This window comes from Trachemys scripta, chromosome 19, assembly GCF_013100865.1.
Source record: "Trachemys scripta elegans isolate TJP31775 chromosome 19, CAS_Tse_1.0, whole genome shotgun sequence".
Lineage (NCBI taxonomy): Eukaryota > Metazoa > Chordata > Testudines > Emydidae > Trachemys > Trachemys scripta.
This window is the reverse complement of record NC_048316.1, coordinates 6,969,175-6,986,116: the sequence shown is the minus strand read 5'-3', so window position 1 is coordinate 6,986,116 and position 16,942 is coordinate 6,969,175. Positions and strand designations below refer to the sequence as shown.

The following is a 16,942-nucleotide window of genomic DNA, read 5'->3' as shown; positions in this document are numbered from 1 at the left end:
ACTCTCATAAAAAACAAAGTGGTTCTAAGCCAGCTGCCTTAAAGTGCCCAGAGCTCTGCAATAGTACAACTGACAGAAACTTGAAGTAAATATACAGTGCTTCGGAGAGCTGGCAACATGCTGATGGACTAAGCAGGCAGGCAAAAACTTTTATTTAAACATATAAGATACTGGATTTGGTTGGCTGCTTTATGAATTTAAAGATAACTCCTCACCATTTGTGGGATATTGCATGTTGAATGGTTATCCAGGAGGCTGGGTTCTGTTCCTGGTACAGACACTGACTGTATACCCTCAAGCAAATGATTTAGCCTCACAGTGCTCATTTCCCCCATTTGTAACATGGGGACAATCCCCCTCGAAACAGCACCATGTAAGTGCAAAGCACTGTTACATCTATACTGTAGATGCATACTCCCAATGCTAATTTTACCATTGGCTGGAGCCAAGCACACTGAATATTAAGGGACAATATTTGTAGGGATGTTTAATACAGGAACTTTGTCTCCTGTGGAGTAATAAAGAGACTCTTCTAATGAAACCAGAATGCGTTCTTCATATTTGGTGATGGCAATGCTGACCAAAGATAAATGCAGGGCAACAGTTCCAGTAGAAGCTCCTCTCGTGATTTGGCTACACTGCTCCATTCCTGCCTCCGCTCTCACTTCTAAGCACCGTTACATTTGCATTAGCGGTCAGTGTGAGGAGGCGCACGCCCATGGCGCCTCAAGATTCTCCCACAGCCCCTCTGGCACACTCAGCTGGGCTCTGTCAACAGTGGCAGCTGTTCTGTGACAGCATTAAGAGAAACAGGTAAAGGGGGCTTCAATTGAGAAAGAACCACCAAGAAAGCGATTGAACCTCCATTTCCTTGGGCATGTCACCTCTTGGCTTTGTTTACCCCCATCTACAAGATGGGGATAGCACGGCTCTACCTCTCTGGCAGATTATAAGGATTGTTTAAAGGCCTTTACCATGGAGAGAGCTGTGTAAGTATTAAGCATTCACTATTAGGCAACTGAATGGTTGCTTACTTAGTGTGACATGAACCAGTTTCCACTTCTCTCAATAAAAAAAAAAAAGACTTAACATTTCTTGATACCATTCAGCACTGGAGATAGCGCTCAGACTATAGGATCATCCATGCTATGGTTTTAAATAAGTTTATAATCAGGTTGTAATGGAGCTGACTCCATATATCCACATGCAACACAGTTAGCCCATGGCTTCTGACTGGTTTGGCATACCTTGCTTCAAACCTGCTTACGGACAGGGTTGGAACATGATTGTCAGGCAGTAACTGGGCTCTAATGCAGGTCTGCTGAAATGCAGATGGGACCTTCTAACCATGCCTAGCTAGCTAAGAAGATCTGGATGACCTTAAACACTGGTGTAATAGCAATGGGACAAAATTTAATAGTGCAAAGAGCAAGTTCATGCACTTAGGGACTAACAAGAGGTTTTGCTATAAGCTGGGGATTTATCAGTTGGAAGCAACAAAGGAGGAGAAAGATCTGTTGTATTGGTTGATCACAGGCTGACTATCAGCCATGAACGTGATGCAGCCGTGAAAAAGGCTAATTCAATTTTAGCATGCATCAGCCGAGATATTCCCGATAGAGAAGCGTTAGTACCATTATACAAGGCACTGGTAAGACCTCATCTGGAATACTGTGTGCAATTCTGGTCTCTCATATGTTTAAGAAAAATTCAAACTGGAAGAGGTAGAAAAGGGCTACTAGGGTGATCAGACGAATGGAAAAAACTTACCTTACGATGAGACTCAAAGAACTTGGCTTGTTTAGCCTAGCCAAAAGAAGGCTGAGGGGAAATATGATTGCTCTCTATAAATATATCTGAGGGATAAATACCAGGATGGGAGACTAGTTACTTAAGTTAAGCGCTAATGCTGAAAAGAACAAATGGATATAAATTGGCCATTAACAAGTTTAGGTGAAGGTTTCTAAGAGCCTTGGAATAGCTTTCCAAGGAGAGCAGTATGGGCAAAAACTTAACTGGCTTCAGACTGAGCTTGATAAGTTTATGGAGGGGAGGTATGATGGAACTGCCTACAGTGGCACGTAGCCCATCTGTGACTTCTAGTAGCACATATCCCCAACAGCCGGTGATTGGGCACTAGATGGGGAGGGCTCTGAGTTACTATAGCAAATTATTTTCCAGGTGTCTGGCTGGTGGGTCTTGCCTACATGCTCAGGGTTTAACTGATTGCCAGATAAGGTTGTGATGGAATATTCCCCCAGTCAGATTGGCAGAGACTTTGGGGCGGGGAGAGGGGTTTGCCTTCTTCTGCACCATGGGACATGGATCACTTGCAGGTTTAAACTAATGTAAATGGCGCATTCTCTGTAACTTGAAGTCTTCAAATCATGATTTGTGGACTTCAATAACTCAGCCAGAGGATAGTGGTCTATTCCAGGAGTGGCTGGGTGGGGTTCCGTGGCCTGCAGTGTGCACGAGGGCAGACTAGATGATCAGTCTTAAAGTCTATGAGTTTTCCCACTGCCAGGATTTGCATGGGGTGAGGAAGGGATATCACATGGTGCAGTGCTGTGTGAGAAGAACACCCACAACCCTCTGTCCCTGGCAGTCTTCAGATGAATCAGTAATCTGGGGAAAAATCTAGGCAGCTCTCCTAGAACCAACAGACCCAGACAGTTATGTATTATGGAGATATGGACAGGCCAACCTAGCTGGTGAGACACTGCTGTGTGGACACACTGAACCTGTGTTCGCCATAGTTATGCCAGAGCCTCTTAACGTCGTCTGAACTGTAGTAGAGATGGGGCAACTGACACACTTAGACTTTTGTATGGACTCATTTGCAAATGGCAACTTCTGCTTTCAGGGAAGTAGATAGGAGGGTTGTTTTGCATCTCTCCCCTGCAAGGCGACACCCACTCCATAAAGGCAGGATGCACCTTATTCAACCTGCTGGGTTTCCGTCTTCAGAAGCATTTGGAATCTTAGTCTGTAAATATACTTGACTTTCAGGATAGCTCCTCCAATCCCACCAACCCCTTACCTGTTTTGATGGCACGTGCACAACCCACTAACATCTTTTACAGATATAGTTGGCATTTTCCCAGCTAGCCATCACCTTTGTGACACATCTGACCCCAGATAAGGGACTGCTAGTCTTTTCCCAGATGCATCTTCCAGCTGACGCCAGATGGGTTGGATACACGTTTCCAATTTGAGAGGGACTAAAAGGGTAATTGAAGTAAACTTAGTTTAACCATCCAAGGTCCTTACCTTCTACTACTTGATCATAGACTCTTTCTTCACAAGTTAGAATCAGATCAAACACATCTTTGCAGTTCTGGAATCTTTCTGGTCGTGGCTTGATTCGCTTATTTCTGTCCAACATGTGTAAAATCCCATTCTGTGTATATCTGAAGTTTCTAGAGTTAAGTAACTTGGAAAGTAATTTTTTGTTCTTTCAGTAAAGTAAATGCTTCCATTACTCTTTATTTGCCTTTGTTTGCTTAGAAGCTAATAATTAGGACCAAAAAAAAAAACCAAAAAACACACACACCCAAGGAAGAGCTATAAGTTGTCTCCTATTTGAAAAGATAAAGGTCAATGAACTTAACTGAACTCTACAGCAATGTCCTAAAAAGCTGGAAAGACAACCCACTCCGGAAAATTTCTTAGAGTCTCTGGAACACACAGCCACCTTCACAGAAATGTAGTATTATTGTCAGTTCGGAGGCAAAGATGACCCTCGAAGGCTCTCTGAAAATGAAGAAACTTCTGTCTTTTATGGAGCAAGTTCTGTAGCCACAATACTTGAGCAATTAACGACATGTACCCGTTTTATATACATAAAAACGTGTGTCTGTTTGCTTACAATATTTCCAACAGTCAGGGCCTGTATGTTAAAAGCCAGTCATATTGTGCTCTTAATGCTAGTTGCAGACATGTGTCGGACCTACTCACAACTGGGTTTTTATAACCGATCTTCCTATGGGAATTAAAAAACCCAAAGGAGAAAAGTGCCTTGAAAATGTGTCACCAAGCCTGGGTGTGCTGGAGAAAGACAGTGATTTATGCTTATTGGAACTTTATACAGTCTTCATATGAAAGGGATGAATTTCATCTGCTGCTTAGTATCTATTTCAGTGGTATGACTAATCTCAGGGCCAGGATTCACACACTGCATTCCAATTCCATACAGGAATGGGACATACTGCTGTCAACACCATCATTATCTTCCCAGGCTTCTGAAATATGTGGTTTCAGTAAGATGCGCCAGCATACAGGGCCATTTTAACCTGTGGCTCATTTAGGCTTTTTGTCAAACCCCTGCAGAATCAGGCCTCTGGGATTTTTTTTTTTTTTCTTTTTTTAAACTGTTTAACATACAAAGTCTTGCTATAATTTGAAACCTTGGTGAAAGGCCATTTATTTCCAGACACGCCATTTCTAAAAATTGGTTCATTACCTTCAGAAAATACCTAACTTAAAGCCCTTCGGCAAAACCCCATCTGGAGGCAAAGTTTCAGATGTGGATTAGGAACACCAAAAATGTGTGGATAGAAGAAACCTATTAGCCAATGCACATCTCTCTTCTCACCTTAGAAGAAGCAGTGATACTTACAAACAAGTCTTTGGAGAATGCAAGTTTGCACTAGTTATTAACAGTGTAAAGATGCACCATTTACAAATGTGTGATTTTTGTGTATAGGAATTCCCCTCTTTAGTAGCCAGACCCTTTCTGATCTTGAATCTTGCAAACGTTGAAGTGAGCTATCTATTCTTGCATTCTTTACAGATTCATACTCCTCCCCGAACCCCTCTAACTTCTTTTCTAAAGAACACAGACCTAGTTTCTAAATCTTTGAAATAATTTGGGACTCAAATCCCTGTATCTTTCATTTTGGTTATCCTGCGAGTTCTAAAATTCCCCTGTGCTGCCTGGGTAACCGGATCTATACAGACTATCCCAAATCCATTCTCAAGTGCTGTTGAAGGAACTGCATGAAGTCACTTCCTCTAACCTACAGGTGCTCACTTAAGCCCTCCTGAACTCTGATGTTTAATAAAACATAAAATAAGTTTTGAATTGCATTAAAAATTAACCCCAGCTCCTCTGCCTACTCAGTGTTCTGCTGTATATAGAGTAGATATTCTATTTTTATTATTTTGGTCTTTCACTATCAGCTTACATTCTCCACACTGTATTGTCCAGATCACTTGCCTAACAAAGACAACATTCTTCTGAATGTCTTTTGCGCTTCAAAAGAAAGATTGGTGCTGCCCTTTTTATATCCTCAGCCAATTGTCATCTCACTACATGTTTCCTTCTTCCAGATCACTAACGAAAATCACTCCCCCAAGCTTTGGCTATCCCTTTCTCAAAAACGCTTCCACATGGAATTATGATTGGTCTACAATGGCCAATTAATTATCTACTCAAATAGTTCTGCAGCACTTACTAGGTTCATAGTTTCACCAGGTCACTCTTGGTTACATCCTTGAAAAGCTCTACTGGATTTACTACCCACGTTCTTCCTTTTGGGAGTCCATGTTTATCATCCTTCTGTTTTAATGGACGTTAGTTCCCTGGACGTGCCTAAAACATGCTTTCCTTCTACTCTCCAATCCATCAGGTATGCCCCCAATTTCTGCTTCCTTCAGGATCCTGAGTTGGATCCCATCTGGTCCTGGATTTTTCTGTCTACATACTCTCAATCACATGCTCTGGCACAATATCAGCTGCTCTTGGGTATGTTTCCTTTCTAAGATAAAATATGTCTTTGGCATCTGTCCTTTAGAACACTAAGGCAGGGAATTAAATTTACTAAAAAGCCCACACAGTCAAGTTTTACCTCTTCTGCCAACTTACAGCTACTTTCTCCCAGGGGCCATCTGCCTGCATACAGAATAAGAGGCCAGAAACAAGTATTTTAAGACTTGTGCCATTTTCATATAGCACTTATTATACACACTGCACCTGAAAAAAACACCATACCACACGTTCAACAAGTGGAGGTGGGAATGGTGAGTGTTTGCATTATGTACTCATGATCCTTTTCTTTCCCCCATCACAAGCTAGGGTGAATTTCAATACGCCTTGATGGTTTGACACTTCTGTCACTACCTCCACTATGCTTGCCCAGATATCTTGAGAGTCATTTGAGTCAGACCTTCCTCTTCTGCCCAGTGTTCCATCCCCACCGTCTCCTACTCTATGCATTCTAGACACGTTCTTTGGCAGAGCCACCTCTCCAGATGGTATCCACAAACTTTTCCTCTGACTTTTGAACAGCAATGCTGGCTCTCAGCTACAGCAGCAATCTCACCACTATGATGATGTTCAGCAAGTCAACACTAGAAGCATATGCATTTCTCCAGGATGTCTTCAACCAAGACAAACCACTGCTTGTCAACTATATTATGTCCATTTTACATCCTTGATCCCACCATCTTTTATAATGGGCCTGATTCTGATCTCATACCACTGTAACTCCACTGAAGTCAATGGAATCCCACAAGGGTGAAACTGAAGCATGATTAGAATTGGGCTCAAATGCGTTTGATTCCAGTCAGAAAATGTTGCCTGCATGTGCACCTAATTTCTCCAGTACCCTTAGCACTACGTACTAATTTTTAGTCAATAGAACACAAGCTATTTACATGAGCAGTCTCTCAATTTTACTAAAGATGTATTGTGTTCATTTCTTGGTATGGAGAAATTCTTTAGGTCTGTAAAATTTAAAGAACTCAACTCATCAGCTGTCCTCCACTTATTCCACACAAAGCCAAAAAGATCACAATGAACAGTAAAACAAACAACTTTAAACTAAGTTTTGTTTTTAAAAAGAGATCATCTCATAGAAAGTTATACTCTGTCCTCCCACCCAGTGGATTGTCCCAAACAAGAGTAAGCCGACCCACTGTTTGCCCCTCTAATCAGTTTATTCATAACCTCTCAACTCATAGAATTTAAACACAGAGATATACAATATCGGTGCTATCAGTATTAGTTGGCAGATATATACAGGCAAGTCCTCAGCAAAGTGAGTGTCTTACTTCAATCCTTATAGTTAGCAATATGCATCTTAAACCTCACAAGCAATTCAGCACAGCTGGCAGTGTGTGTGCTGAACAGACAACTTGGAGCTCAGACTATTCCCACCTCAAAATCTAGCTTGATGCCGAAGCCAGTGGAAGTACCTGCCTGAACACGTTTAGGTTACATGTCACGCTGGCACCTCCTTTTCTTACTCCTCTCAAATACAGCTTCTAGTCTACCAGTGTCATGCTTTCATCCACACTAAAGAAGCTATTCTTACGTGCAGCACAGAAGAAGGCTTAGAATCTGATGTCAAGATGTGTTGTATAGTAAGAGGACACTTTGGTATATTGCTTTACAGTACTGGCACAAGTATTTAAGACATCAACAGGGATTCTTTGTAGCCAACTCTGAACAGTGCAGCAACGTCCTATCATTATAAGGTTTAGTCAGCTACTAAAATATTAAAACAGTCTTGGACTTCCAAACCATGGTGATTTGATTAAGAAAACTGGATCAAGCCATCACTTTCTCTGAACACCCACCCAAAATAACTTCTGCAGGACTGGATTTATACTGGATTTGTTTAGCATGAAGCACTGCCAGTGGCTGACCTGAGCTGCTGGATTCTCCCATCCTATTGTTGCTGCATTGTCTCTCTTCTTACGTAACGAGCCCAGCTCTCCTCACTTAAATGAATGTAAAACTGGAGTAAATCCATTGCAGTTAGTGGAACTGTGCCGATGTTAAACCAGTGTAAGGAGAATGAGGCAATGCAGCATAACCTGAGCCTTTTACACATTCTCAGTTGGAATTATCTTCATGCAAACATTTCTCTAAAACATTTCTCTAAATTCTAAATATCTTTGCTTCCTATTGCAATAAATTATCTAAAAGATGTATTTCTGCTATTCATCCTGACAAATTTCTCATTAAAAATTTAAAGAAGTTCGCTTTATCCAAGTATCAGTAATCTCTCTCTCACTACTTTGTGCTTCCAGTTAGATGTGTGTCCTTTTTCGTATTCCCAATTCCCCATTTGAAGTTTTCCAGAGGCGTAAGGATTTATAGGTCTATGATTTGCAACTATTTCAAAAATTGTACTAAACATGTTTAAACAGAGTGAATCATGTAATAAAATACAGATACAGTGTTTTTTTTTTTTTTTTTTTTTAAACAAACCAAAAAATGTACGGCTTGAATATGTTAAAGCCAGACTCTCTGTTTATGTTTATACCACAAAGTTATTCACCACCTTTGAGAACTGTAGTTATTCTAAATTCTATTTCAGAAGTTAAAATTTAAGAAAAAAAGTTAGAGCATAGTCGATCGTACTAAAGGCTAGGTTCTCTCCCCAAAGATTACAAAGGAGTCTAGTAAGAGTAATATTCTGTTCTTCGTGAAAACAGCATGATTGGAGACGTAAAATACTGTGTTAGTGCAAACTTCTCGAGGGTGGGATAACACTGTTCTGTATGGTTCCCATATAGTTGACCATTGACAATTCTGGAACAAGGAAATACAGAGATTTTAAGGAAATGCACATTACCATCAGAGAGGACAGAAGTCACTGTGAGCCTCACACTCAGACCCTGGAAACAATGCTAAGTCAAGCTGCATTAAATGGAAGAGATCCCTCAGAAGCTGACTTGGTGTCAGCATCAAGATGTTTTCTATTCTCTCCCACATAAAAGATGCACCTGCACAGCTGCAGGTAAAACTTAACCCAACTCTAAACCTGTGGGTACCATTTTCAGGGATTAGGATTTTAACTGGAGTACACTTCATATATGGAACCACAAGGGGACAATAAGAGAAAAGGAAGGTCAGGAACAAAGACAAGGTGGCCTTAAAGAGAAACTGCCACCTGTGGGGGAGGGGGGGGCAGAAGAGAGAGAGAGAGAGAGAGAGAATTACCACCATACAAGCTCACAATGATGTAAAACTCTAGTTTTACTTTTGTAGCAAGGCAACAGCAAAGCTGTGATCTTGGCCAGGGCATCAGATATTCTAGTGATATTTGGAGCACAGAAAGCAGCTAGCCTGAACAGAGCCCATTCTTTTGGTGTTAGGATTAGGAAAAAGTCATGCACTTGATGGTGGCAGATTTCTTGTAACACTTTGCATGGCAAAAAAGAGTGCAAAGTTTGCTGAGACAAGAGACTTAGATTGTTAGAGAACTTTCAGATACCGCAGAATAGTTGTGTTCTGGACATCCCAAAGTGAGGCCAGATTCCTCACTTCACACAAGGGGGAAATCAGAAGCAATTAACTCCATTAACTTCAAGGGGAGTTACCCCAAATTTACATCAGGGTAACTGAGATCAAAATCTGCCCCTCTGTTGAAGTGTGAAAGGGTTTGATCACAGAAATCAGCAAAAATGGTTTTTGAAAGATCTAACCCAAAGCTAGTGATCAATGCTATTATTTTTCCTCATGCATTAACCTACTTCTGCACTGTGAAGGGGCAAGCACCTGAAAAAGGGAGATTTATTAAAAGAACTCCTGCAATATCACACAAAATTTGCAGCAAGGGCAGTTTAGGTTGGACATTGGGAAAAACTTCCTACTGTCAGGGTGATTAAACACTATAATAAATTGCCTAGGGAGGTTGTGGAATCTCCATCATTGGGGATTTTTAAGAGCAGGTTGGATAAACACCTGTCAGGGATGGTTTAGAATGATAATACTCAGTCCTGCCTTGAGTGCAGGGGACTGGACTAGATGACCTCTCGAGGTCCCTCCCAGTTCTATGAAATATACAGACATATTGTGTATTAAATAGTACAGCCGGCTAGTAAACTTCCCTTTAACAATGAAACATTAGTCCAACTCCCAAAACTGTCCTGCAATGTGATATCACTGGGAATCTGTGATCGGGGAAGGCTGGAAGTAGAATAGCAGGAGTATTGCAAGTCAGGACTTAAGTATATTAGCAGATGTGTTCACAAAATGAGCCTATCACATGCTTTTATCAGTCCTGTCAGTTACATTAATTAATACTAAATTTTGCTATGTATTTATTAAATCCAGCATGACGACAATCCTAATTAATGAAACCAACTCTGTATAATCTTACCTTGCAATGAAAAGGGATGACGTTCTTACACTAACATCCTGTTAGTTTAAAGAAAGAAGAGAGTTACAGAGGAACTAGATGACTCAGTGAGTCAGTAATGAAATAGGGAGCTCTACACCATTAGGTTGCCAGAAGTTACCACCCTCTGATGGCCAACAGGGAAAGAATGGGAGCTTCTAGTCAAGTTTTCAACACTTAGGTGGCCACACTCGAAAAAACACACACACACAGACACACACAAAAACAAAACCACACCTATCAGAGCTCGCCATTGGACCCGTTGTGAACAGTCTTCAAGAGACCAACAGCAACTGAACTCCTCTTTCACCCATGGATGTGGACCATTCAGAAAAGGACTGAAGCACGTTGGTGGGGGGAACCAAGGCGGAGGAAGCTAAAGGCCATAATGTACATTTTGTGGATAAAGGCTTCCGTCTCCAGGACTTTCATCCCAGCACCTTTCACAAGCATTAAAATAGGGAAGTTACTATAAAAATAATAAAAAATAAAAGGTTATTCTTGCCAGTGTCATAGGATATGGTTTCCTGGGCTACCTCAGCCAGATCATGGCAAGAACTACTTATATATAAGCAGGCAATTCTTGTAACAATGCTTGTAACAGTAAAGAAGAAAGTCCATTTCAAACGCAATATAAAATAGGTCAGGAAAAGTTGTTCCAAATCAATGGTTCCATTTTTCTTTGGGCTCATTTTCCCCTCTGATTATAAATAAAGTGGGGAGAATGAGTCACCAGTTCTATCAAAACCCAGAGAGGATCCTGTATGAAACATAGCTGGAAGGACACTGTAGTTGTAGACAATTGTTGCTGTGTAGGGTGGTCAAATTCCATATTGATGGACGTGGGACAAAAAACTTCTTATACAGAGAGGACAGTAATACACTGGCTGGTTATATGGTTTAGCTGTAAAGACCTTCACAGTTCCCCCTTCTTAAAACATGACCATTCCTAAACAAAGGACATTCTTCATATCCATTTCCAGATGCAACGGACTTTGCATTTAGACTCCACCCACCTATTTTGTCTGCTCATAGTCTCAGACGTTCTATGGTTAACTGAGCATTTTACATACACAATTTATGTACAGAATAGAGGTAGCAGTAAGATACAGCCAAAAAAGTTCCTTTCCCTCAAATGCCCTTGGATGTTTACTTTATGATTCTATGAATTCTAAGGCCTAAATTTAAGTGACCAGTGATTTTGCATGACTAACTTCAGACATCTTAGAGGCCTGATTTTCAGACAGTGCCTAGCATCCGCCCTTGGAGTATCAAGTCGGGCACCTAAAATAATTAATAGTTTTTGAAAATTTAGGCCCTTAATGCACAAAGAAAATGGTTTCACCTTCAAAAGGAACAGCCCCTGGGCCTGAACAATGGCATAGCTCAGACAGTGGCAACTTTATTGGGTCACTACTTTGATTGTAAGCTCTTTGGGGGAGTGACTGTCTTTTTTGTGGTGTGTTGGTACTCCTCACACAATGGGGTCCTAGTCCATGACTAGAGCTTCAAGGCACTGCCACAAGTTACTTTTGATTAAGTAACTAAGGAGGTTCTGAGGACAATGAAATGGGAGGAACAGGAAATAAAACTGGGGTTGTACAGTTATGCCGGGAGATGGGAGTTAAGTGAAGGAAGGAGGAATAGAACACTAAACTGTGCAGCCGATACTCTGAGTTTTCCATTAATTCATGTACTATTCATTATTTGTCCAACTGGATTAAGCATTATCTGTTTCTTCATAGAGATTTCAATAGCATCTGAGCCACAGAGCTCTAGTTAATTAGAGTTGGCACACAGACAACAATGCACAGATCATTTTCCTAGGGCAACTAAACTTTAATATAAACAGCAGTACTGTCTGATGCATTTAAATGTCAGACACAGCTAGACAATCATGTGTTTATGGCATGCAGCATGAAGAGGCAAGGGCAATACATGTCGAGGGTACTTCACTCTGCCAGCCCTTTCCAGCATAAGAAGCCATTGTCATAGTCGGACAGGATATTCTATTTTAATTAGGGCTGTTGATTAATTGCAGTTAACTCACACGATTAACTCAAAATTAGTCGTTAAAAAATTAATTGCACTGTTAAACAATAGAATACCAATTGAAATATATTTTGATTTTTTTAATATTTTCAAATATATTGATTTCAATTACAACACAGAATGCAAAGTATACACTGCTCACTTTATATTATTTATTACAAATATTTGCACTGTAAAAACGATAAATAAAAAACAGTATTTTTCACTTCACCTCATACAAATGCAATCTCTATCCTGAAAGTGCAATTTACAAATGTAGATTTTTTTTTTGTTACATAACTGCACTCAAAAATAAAACAATGCAAAACTTCAGCGCCTATCAGTCCACTCAGTCCTACTTCTCGTTCAGCTAATTGCTAAGACAAACAGGTTTGTTTACATTTACGGGAGATAATGCTACCCACTTCTTATTTACAATGGCACCTGAAAGCGAGAACAGGCGTTTGCATGGACCTTTTGAAGCCGGCATTGCAAGGTATTTACGTGCCAGATATATTAAACATTCATATGCCCCTTCATGCGTTGACCACCATTCCAGAGGACATGCTTCCATGCTGATGATGCTCATTAAAAAAATAATCCGTTAATTGCATTTGTGACTGAACTCCTTGGGGAAGAACTGTATGTCTCCGGCTCTATTTCACCTGCATTCTGCCATATATTTCATGTTATATTAGTCTTGGATGATGACCCAGCACATGTTGTTCATTTTAAGAATATTTTCGGTGCAGATTTGACAAAATGCAAAGAAGGTACCAATGTGAGATTTCTAAAGATAGCTATAGCACTCGACCCAAGGTTTAAGAATCTGAAGTGCCTTCCAAAATCTGAGAAGGATGAGGTGTGGAGCATGCTTTCAGAAGTCTTAAAAGAGCAACACTCCGATGCAGAAACTACAGAACCCAAACCACCAAAAAAGAAAATCCAACTTCTGCTGGTGGCATCTGACTCGGATGATGAAAATGAACATGCGTTGGTCCATGCTGCTTTGGAGCGTTATAGAGCAGAACCCATCATCAGCATGTATGCATGTCCTGTGGAATGGTGGTTGAAGCATGAAGGGACATATGAATCTTTAGTGCATCTGGCATGTAAATATTTTGCAACGCCGGCTACAACAGTGCCATGAGAACATCTGTTCTCACTTTCAGGTGACATTGTGAACAAGAAGTGGGCAGCATTATGTAAATGCTGCAAATGTAAACAAACTTGTTTGTCTTGAGCCATTGGCTGAACAAGAAATAGGACTGAGTGGACTTGTAGGTTCTAAAGTCTTACATTATTTTATTTTTGAATGCAGTTATTTTTTGTACATAATTCTACATTTGTAAGTTCAACTTTCATGATAAAGAGATTGCACTACAGTACTTGTATTAGGTGAATTGAAAAATACAATTTGTGTTTTTTACAGTGCAAATATTTCTAATAAATAAAGTGAGCACTGTACACTTTATATTGTGTTATAATTGAAATCAATATATTTGAAAATGTAGAAAACATCCAAAAATATTTAAATAAATGGTATTCTATTATTGTTAATTAATGATTATTTTTTTTAATCACTTGACAGCCCTAATTTTAATTTCTTGCCCTACTGCGTAGCACTGTTGGTACCATGGTAATGCTCAAAGGGGACTGCATTTAAGCAGAGTTTGAACATATAGTTTAATATGGTGCACAGTTTAATACCAGAAAGCCTTCTCAGGCCCACAAAAGGCACTATGCAAATAGTGCACAAGTACAACTACTGGCATGTATTCGTTAACATCCTGTACATATTATCAAGTTAAGCTTCAATCTACCCAAGTATTACAGATGTTCCATTTTATACACCTACCAAATGAGTCTTTTAAACAAGAAATTCACAACTGATTTAAGACGAAAGTTTGTCGCTACCTAAAACGTACTGGGGATTATTTATTAAATTGTATCCAGCTTTTAACTTTGCATTTTCCAAAGAAGTGGACACACTTTTCGTGAAAACATATTTTCATAGCTATCCCCGGCACCCAGGGAGTTTAAATCTTCAAATAAAAATTTGACATGCAAATGACTCAGGCTCTGGGTACAGTGGTCAACATACTGGTACAGATACTATAATTTTTCCTTGTAGAAACCAAATGTTCTGTTTTGCTATGCAGACAAGCCAATTATAGCTGTTTGGAATGGCATTTGAAGGTCTCATTTTTCCATGGTATCATCTTCGCTTTCTAACTGGCTACTATTTACCATATAAATTCTGTATTGTGTATGTGTCCTATTAGCAGAAATAAAAACCAAACATTTCCTCCGGGGGACCTAGAAAAAACACTGATCTAGCTTTCCAGTAGTTTAAGAGCCTTCCTTATTTCTCCAGGGAATAAGACTGAAAAAGAATCAGGATTAAAAGTTATAATATATGGAGATATACCTATCTCATAGAGCTGGAAAGGACCCTGAAAGGTCATCGAGTCCAGTCCCCTGCCTTCACTAGCAGGACCAAGTACTGATTTTTGCCCCAGATCCCTAAGTGGCCCCCTCAAGGATTGAACTCACAACCCTGGATTTAGCAGGCCAATGCTCAAACCACTGAGCTATCAATCCCTCCCCGTTCCATACTCCAGCGTGCTGCAATTTACTACTGCAAGAATATGGCTAGATCCACTTCAATTTGCATGGAAACTGCATGTTTTTAAACATAAATTTATGCAATTCTTGTGCATAGAGCTCATTGTATTGTGTAATGTAACTCAGGTTCTAAGTATTAGATTGAGTGTCTTAAAACACCAAAAGGGGATACTTTGGGGTTAAAAAACACATTTGAAAAGTTTGTGTGTGTCAATGCCTTACCCAACACTGGAAATAAAATTAAAATATCAAGGTTACTTATTAATGCCAGTTCTTGATTTTTATATTCCCCTCCACTTGGGCAATGAAAATAAGATTAGTTATTTTACTTTTCTGGATCGTGTGCTAGCAATGCTACTAAGTTTGGATTGCAATCAATGCAGGGGAACGTTTACAACTAAACAAAATATAGTTGTATCACAAATGATGGGAATCCTTTAACTGATCTTAGTTTTTGTAATATTTTTAAAATAAAAATCTAAATTTTAGGCCTAAACTAACTTGTGACCCTTGAAGTATGTTTAATTGTTCATAACCTGGAAATGATCTAAGTAGGACGAATGCAGGGGACTGGACTAGATTGACCTCTCAAGATTCCTTCCAGTCCTACAATTCTACATTTCAACTCAAATAACCTTTGGTTCTCTTACTCCCAAACATCACACAATACAATATGCAACACTTATCCTGCTTTTGTGAGGCACCAGAAAAATGTGTTTACTGAACTACACAAAGGAAGTGTCTCACCCTGCACTGAACTACAGCCAGGAGCAGTTCAGTAGTGCACAGTAGCACCACATAACAGTTTGTGACTGGAAGTGAAGATTTAGATTAAATATTAGGAAAAACTTTCTAACTACAAAGATAGAAAAAGGTCGGGAATAGGCTTTAAGGGAGATTGCAGAATCCCATCACTGGAGGTTTTAAAGAACAGGTTGGACAAATACCTGTCAGGGATGTTCTAGGATATTCTTCACTTAAGGAAGCCACACCACCAGGTGGAATGGCAACCAAACAGGTTTTCAAAGAACATGTTTTCATGGGGGGGAAAACCAAGAACACTCAAGATCAAACTAAACCAACATACTCCCTATACTAGCCTGACTGAGGTCATATTTTATTCTATTGCATTGGATGAATAAATTCAGCATGAAAATGCAAAGCTTTTCATTATGCAAATCCACCTCGATCTGGTTTGCCCAGTCATCCTTAGGATGACCTATCAGTTTACTTCAGGGAATAGGTGTGAGATTAAGATGCTCCTTGTGATGTCAATGGCATTTAAGCTTTAATGTAATGTTTTGTTGCTTAGTGCTCGTAACAAGGAGAATGAAATCCAGTATTTACCCACGGAATGGGCAGCAGCAAGGCTGGATTCCCAGTACAGCTCAACTTGCTCTGGAGGGATCGCCTCTGGCTTAGTTTAGTCTTCGTAGCCTGTTCAGTCCATATCCTGTCTGCTGAGAAGGGGGCCCATTATGATGGTAGTGGTTTGTGTTGAAATGCCTTGGCCACCCATCTCATTTCACCCAGGTATCCAAACCATCCACAACCAGTAACAGCTTCTGTTCGTTGGGGATATATGGAAAAGATTCAAATTGGCAACCTAAAAGTGAAAGGCTCTAATTATTATTAGGCTTCATGATGTGATTGGAATAACAGAGACTTGGTGGGATAACTCACATGACTGGAGTACTGTCATGGATGGATATAAACTGTTCAGGAAGGACAGGCAGGGCAGAAAAGGTGGGGGAGTTGCGTTGTATGTAAGAGAGGAGTATGACTGCTCAGAGCTCCGGTATGATACTGCAGAAAAACCTGAGAGTCTCTGGATAAAGTTGAGAAGTGGGAGCAACAAGGGTGATGTCGTGGTTGGAGTCTGCTATAGACCACCAGACCAGGGGGATGAGGTGGACGAGGCTTTCTTCTGGCAACTAGCAGAAATTGCTAGATCACAGGCCCTGGTTCTCATGGGAGACTTTAATCACCCTGATATCTGCTGGGAGAGCAATACAGCGGTGCACAGGCAATCCAGGAAATTTTTGGAAAGTGTAGGGGACAATTTCCTGGTGCAAGTGCTGGAGGAACCAACTAGGGGCAAAGCTTTTCTTGACCTGCTGCTCACAAACAGGGAAGAACTAGTAGGG

At 40.3% G+C, this 16,942-nt stretch overlaps 1 protein-coding gene and 1 long non-coding RNA gene across 3 annotated transcripts in view; both read right to left on the bottom strand.

Annotated features, from left to right (window-relative positions):
- The window catches only part of SSU72 (SSU72 homolog, RNA polymerase II CTD phosphatase), a 63,810-nt gene that overhangs the window by 3,521 nt on the left and 43,347 nt on the right, over positions 1–16,942 (bottom strand). For both annotated transcript variants that reach the window (XM_034753700.1, XM_034753699.1), the window contains one exon: positions 3,274–3,413. In XM_034753700.1, coding sequence (XP_034609591.1) covers positions 3,274–3,413 — 140 coding nt within the window. The remainder of the gene's footprint in view (positions 1–3,273; positions 3,414–16,942) is intronic.
- Positions 3,539–16,402, bottom strand: LOC117868102. Its single transcript, XR_004643566.1, has 3 exons — positions 16,143–16,402; positions 10,119–10,156; positions 3,539–8,545 (listed from the first exon to the last, which is right to left on the bottom strand). It is a non-coding gene; the product is annotated as an uncharacterized LOC117868102 (long non-coding RNA).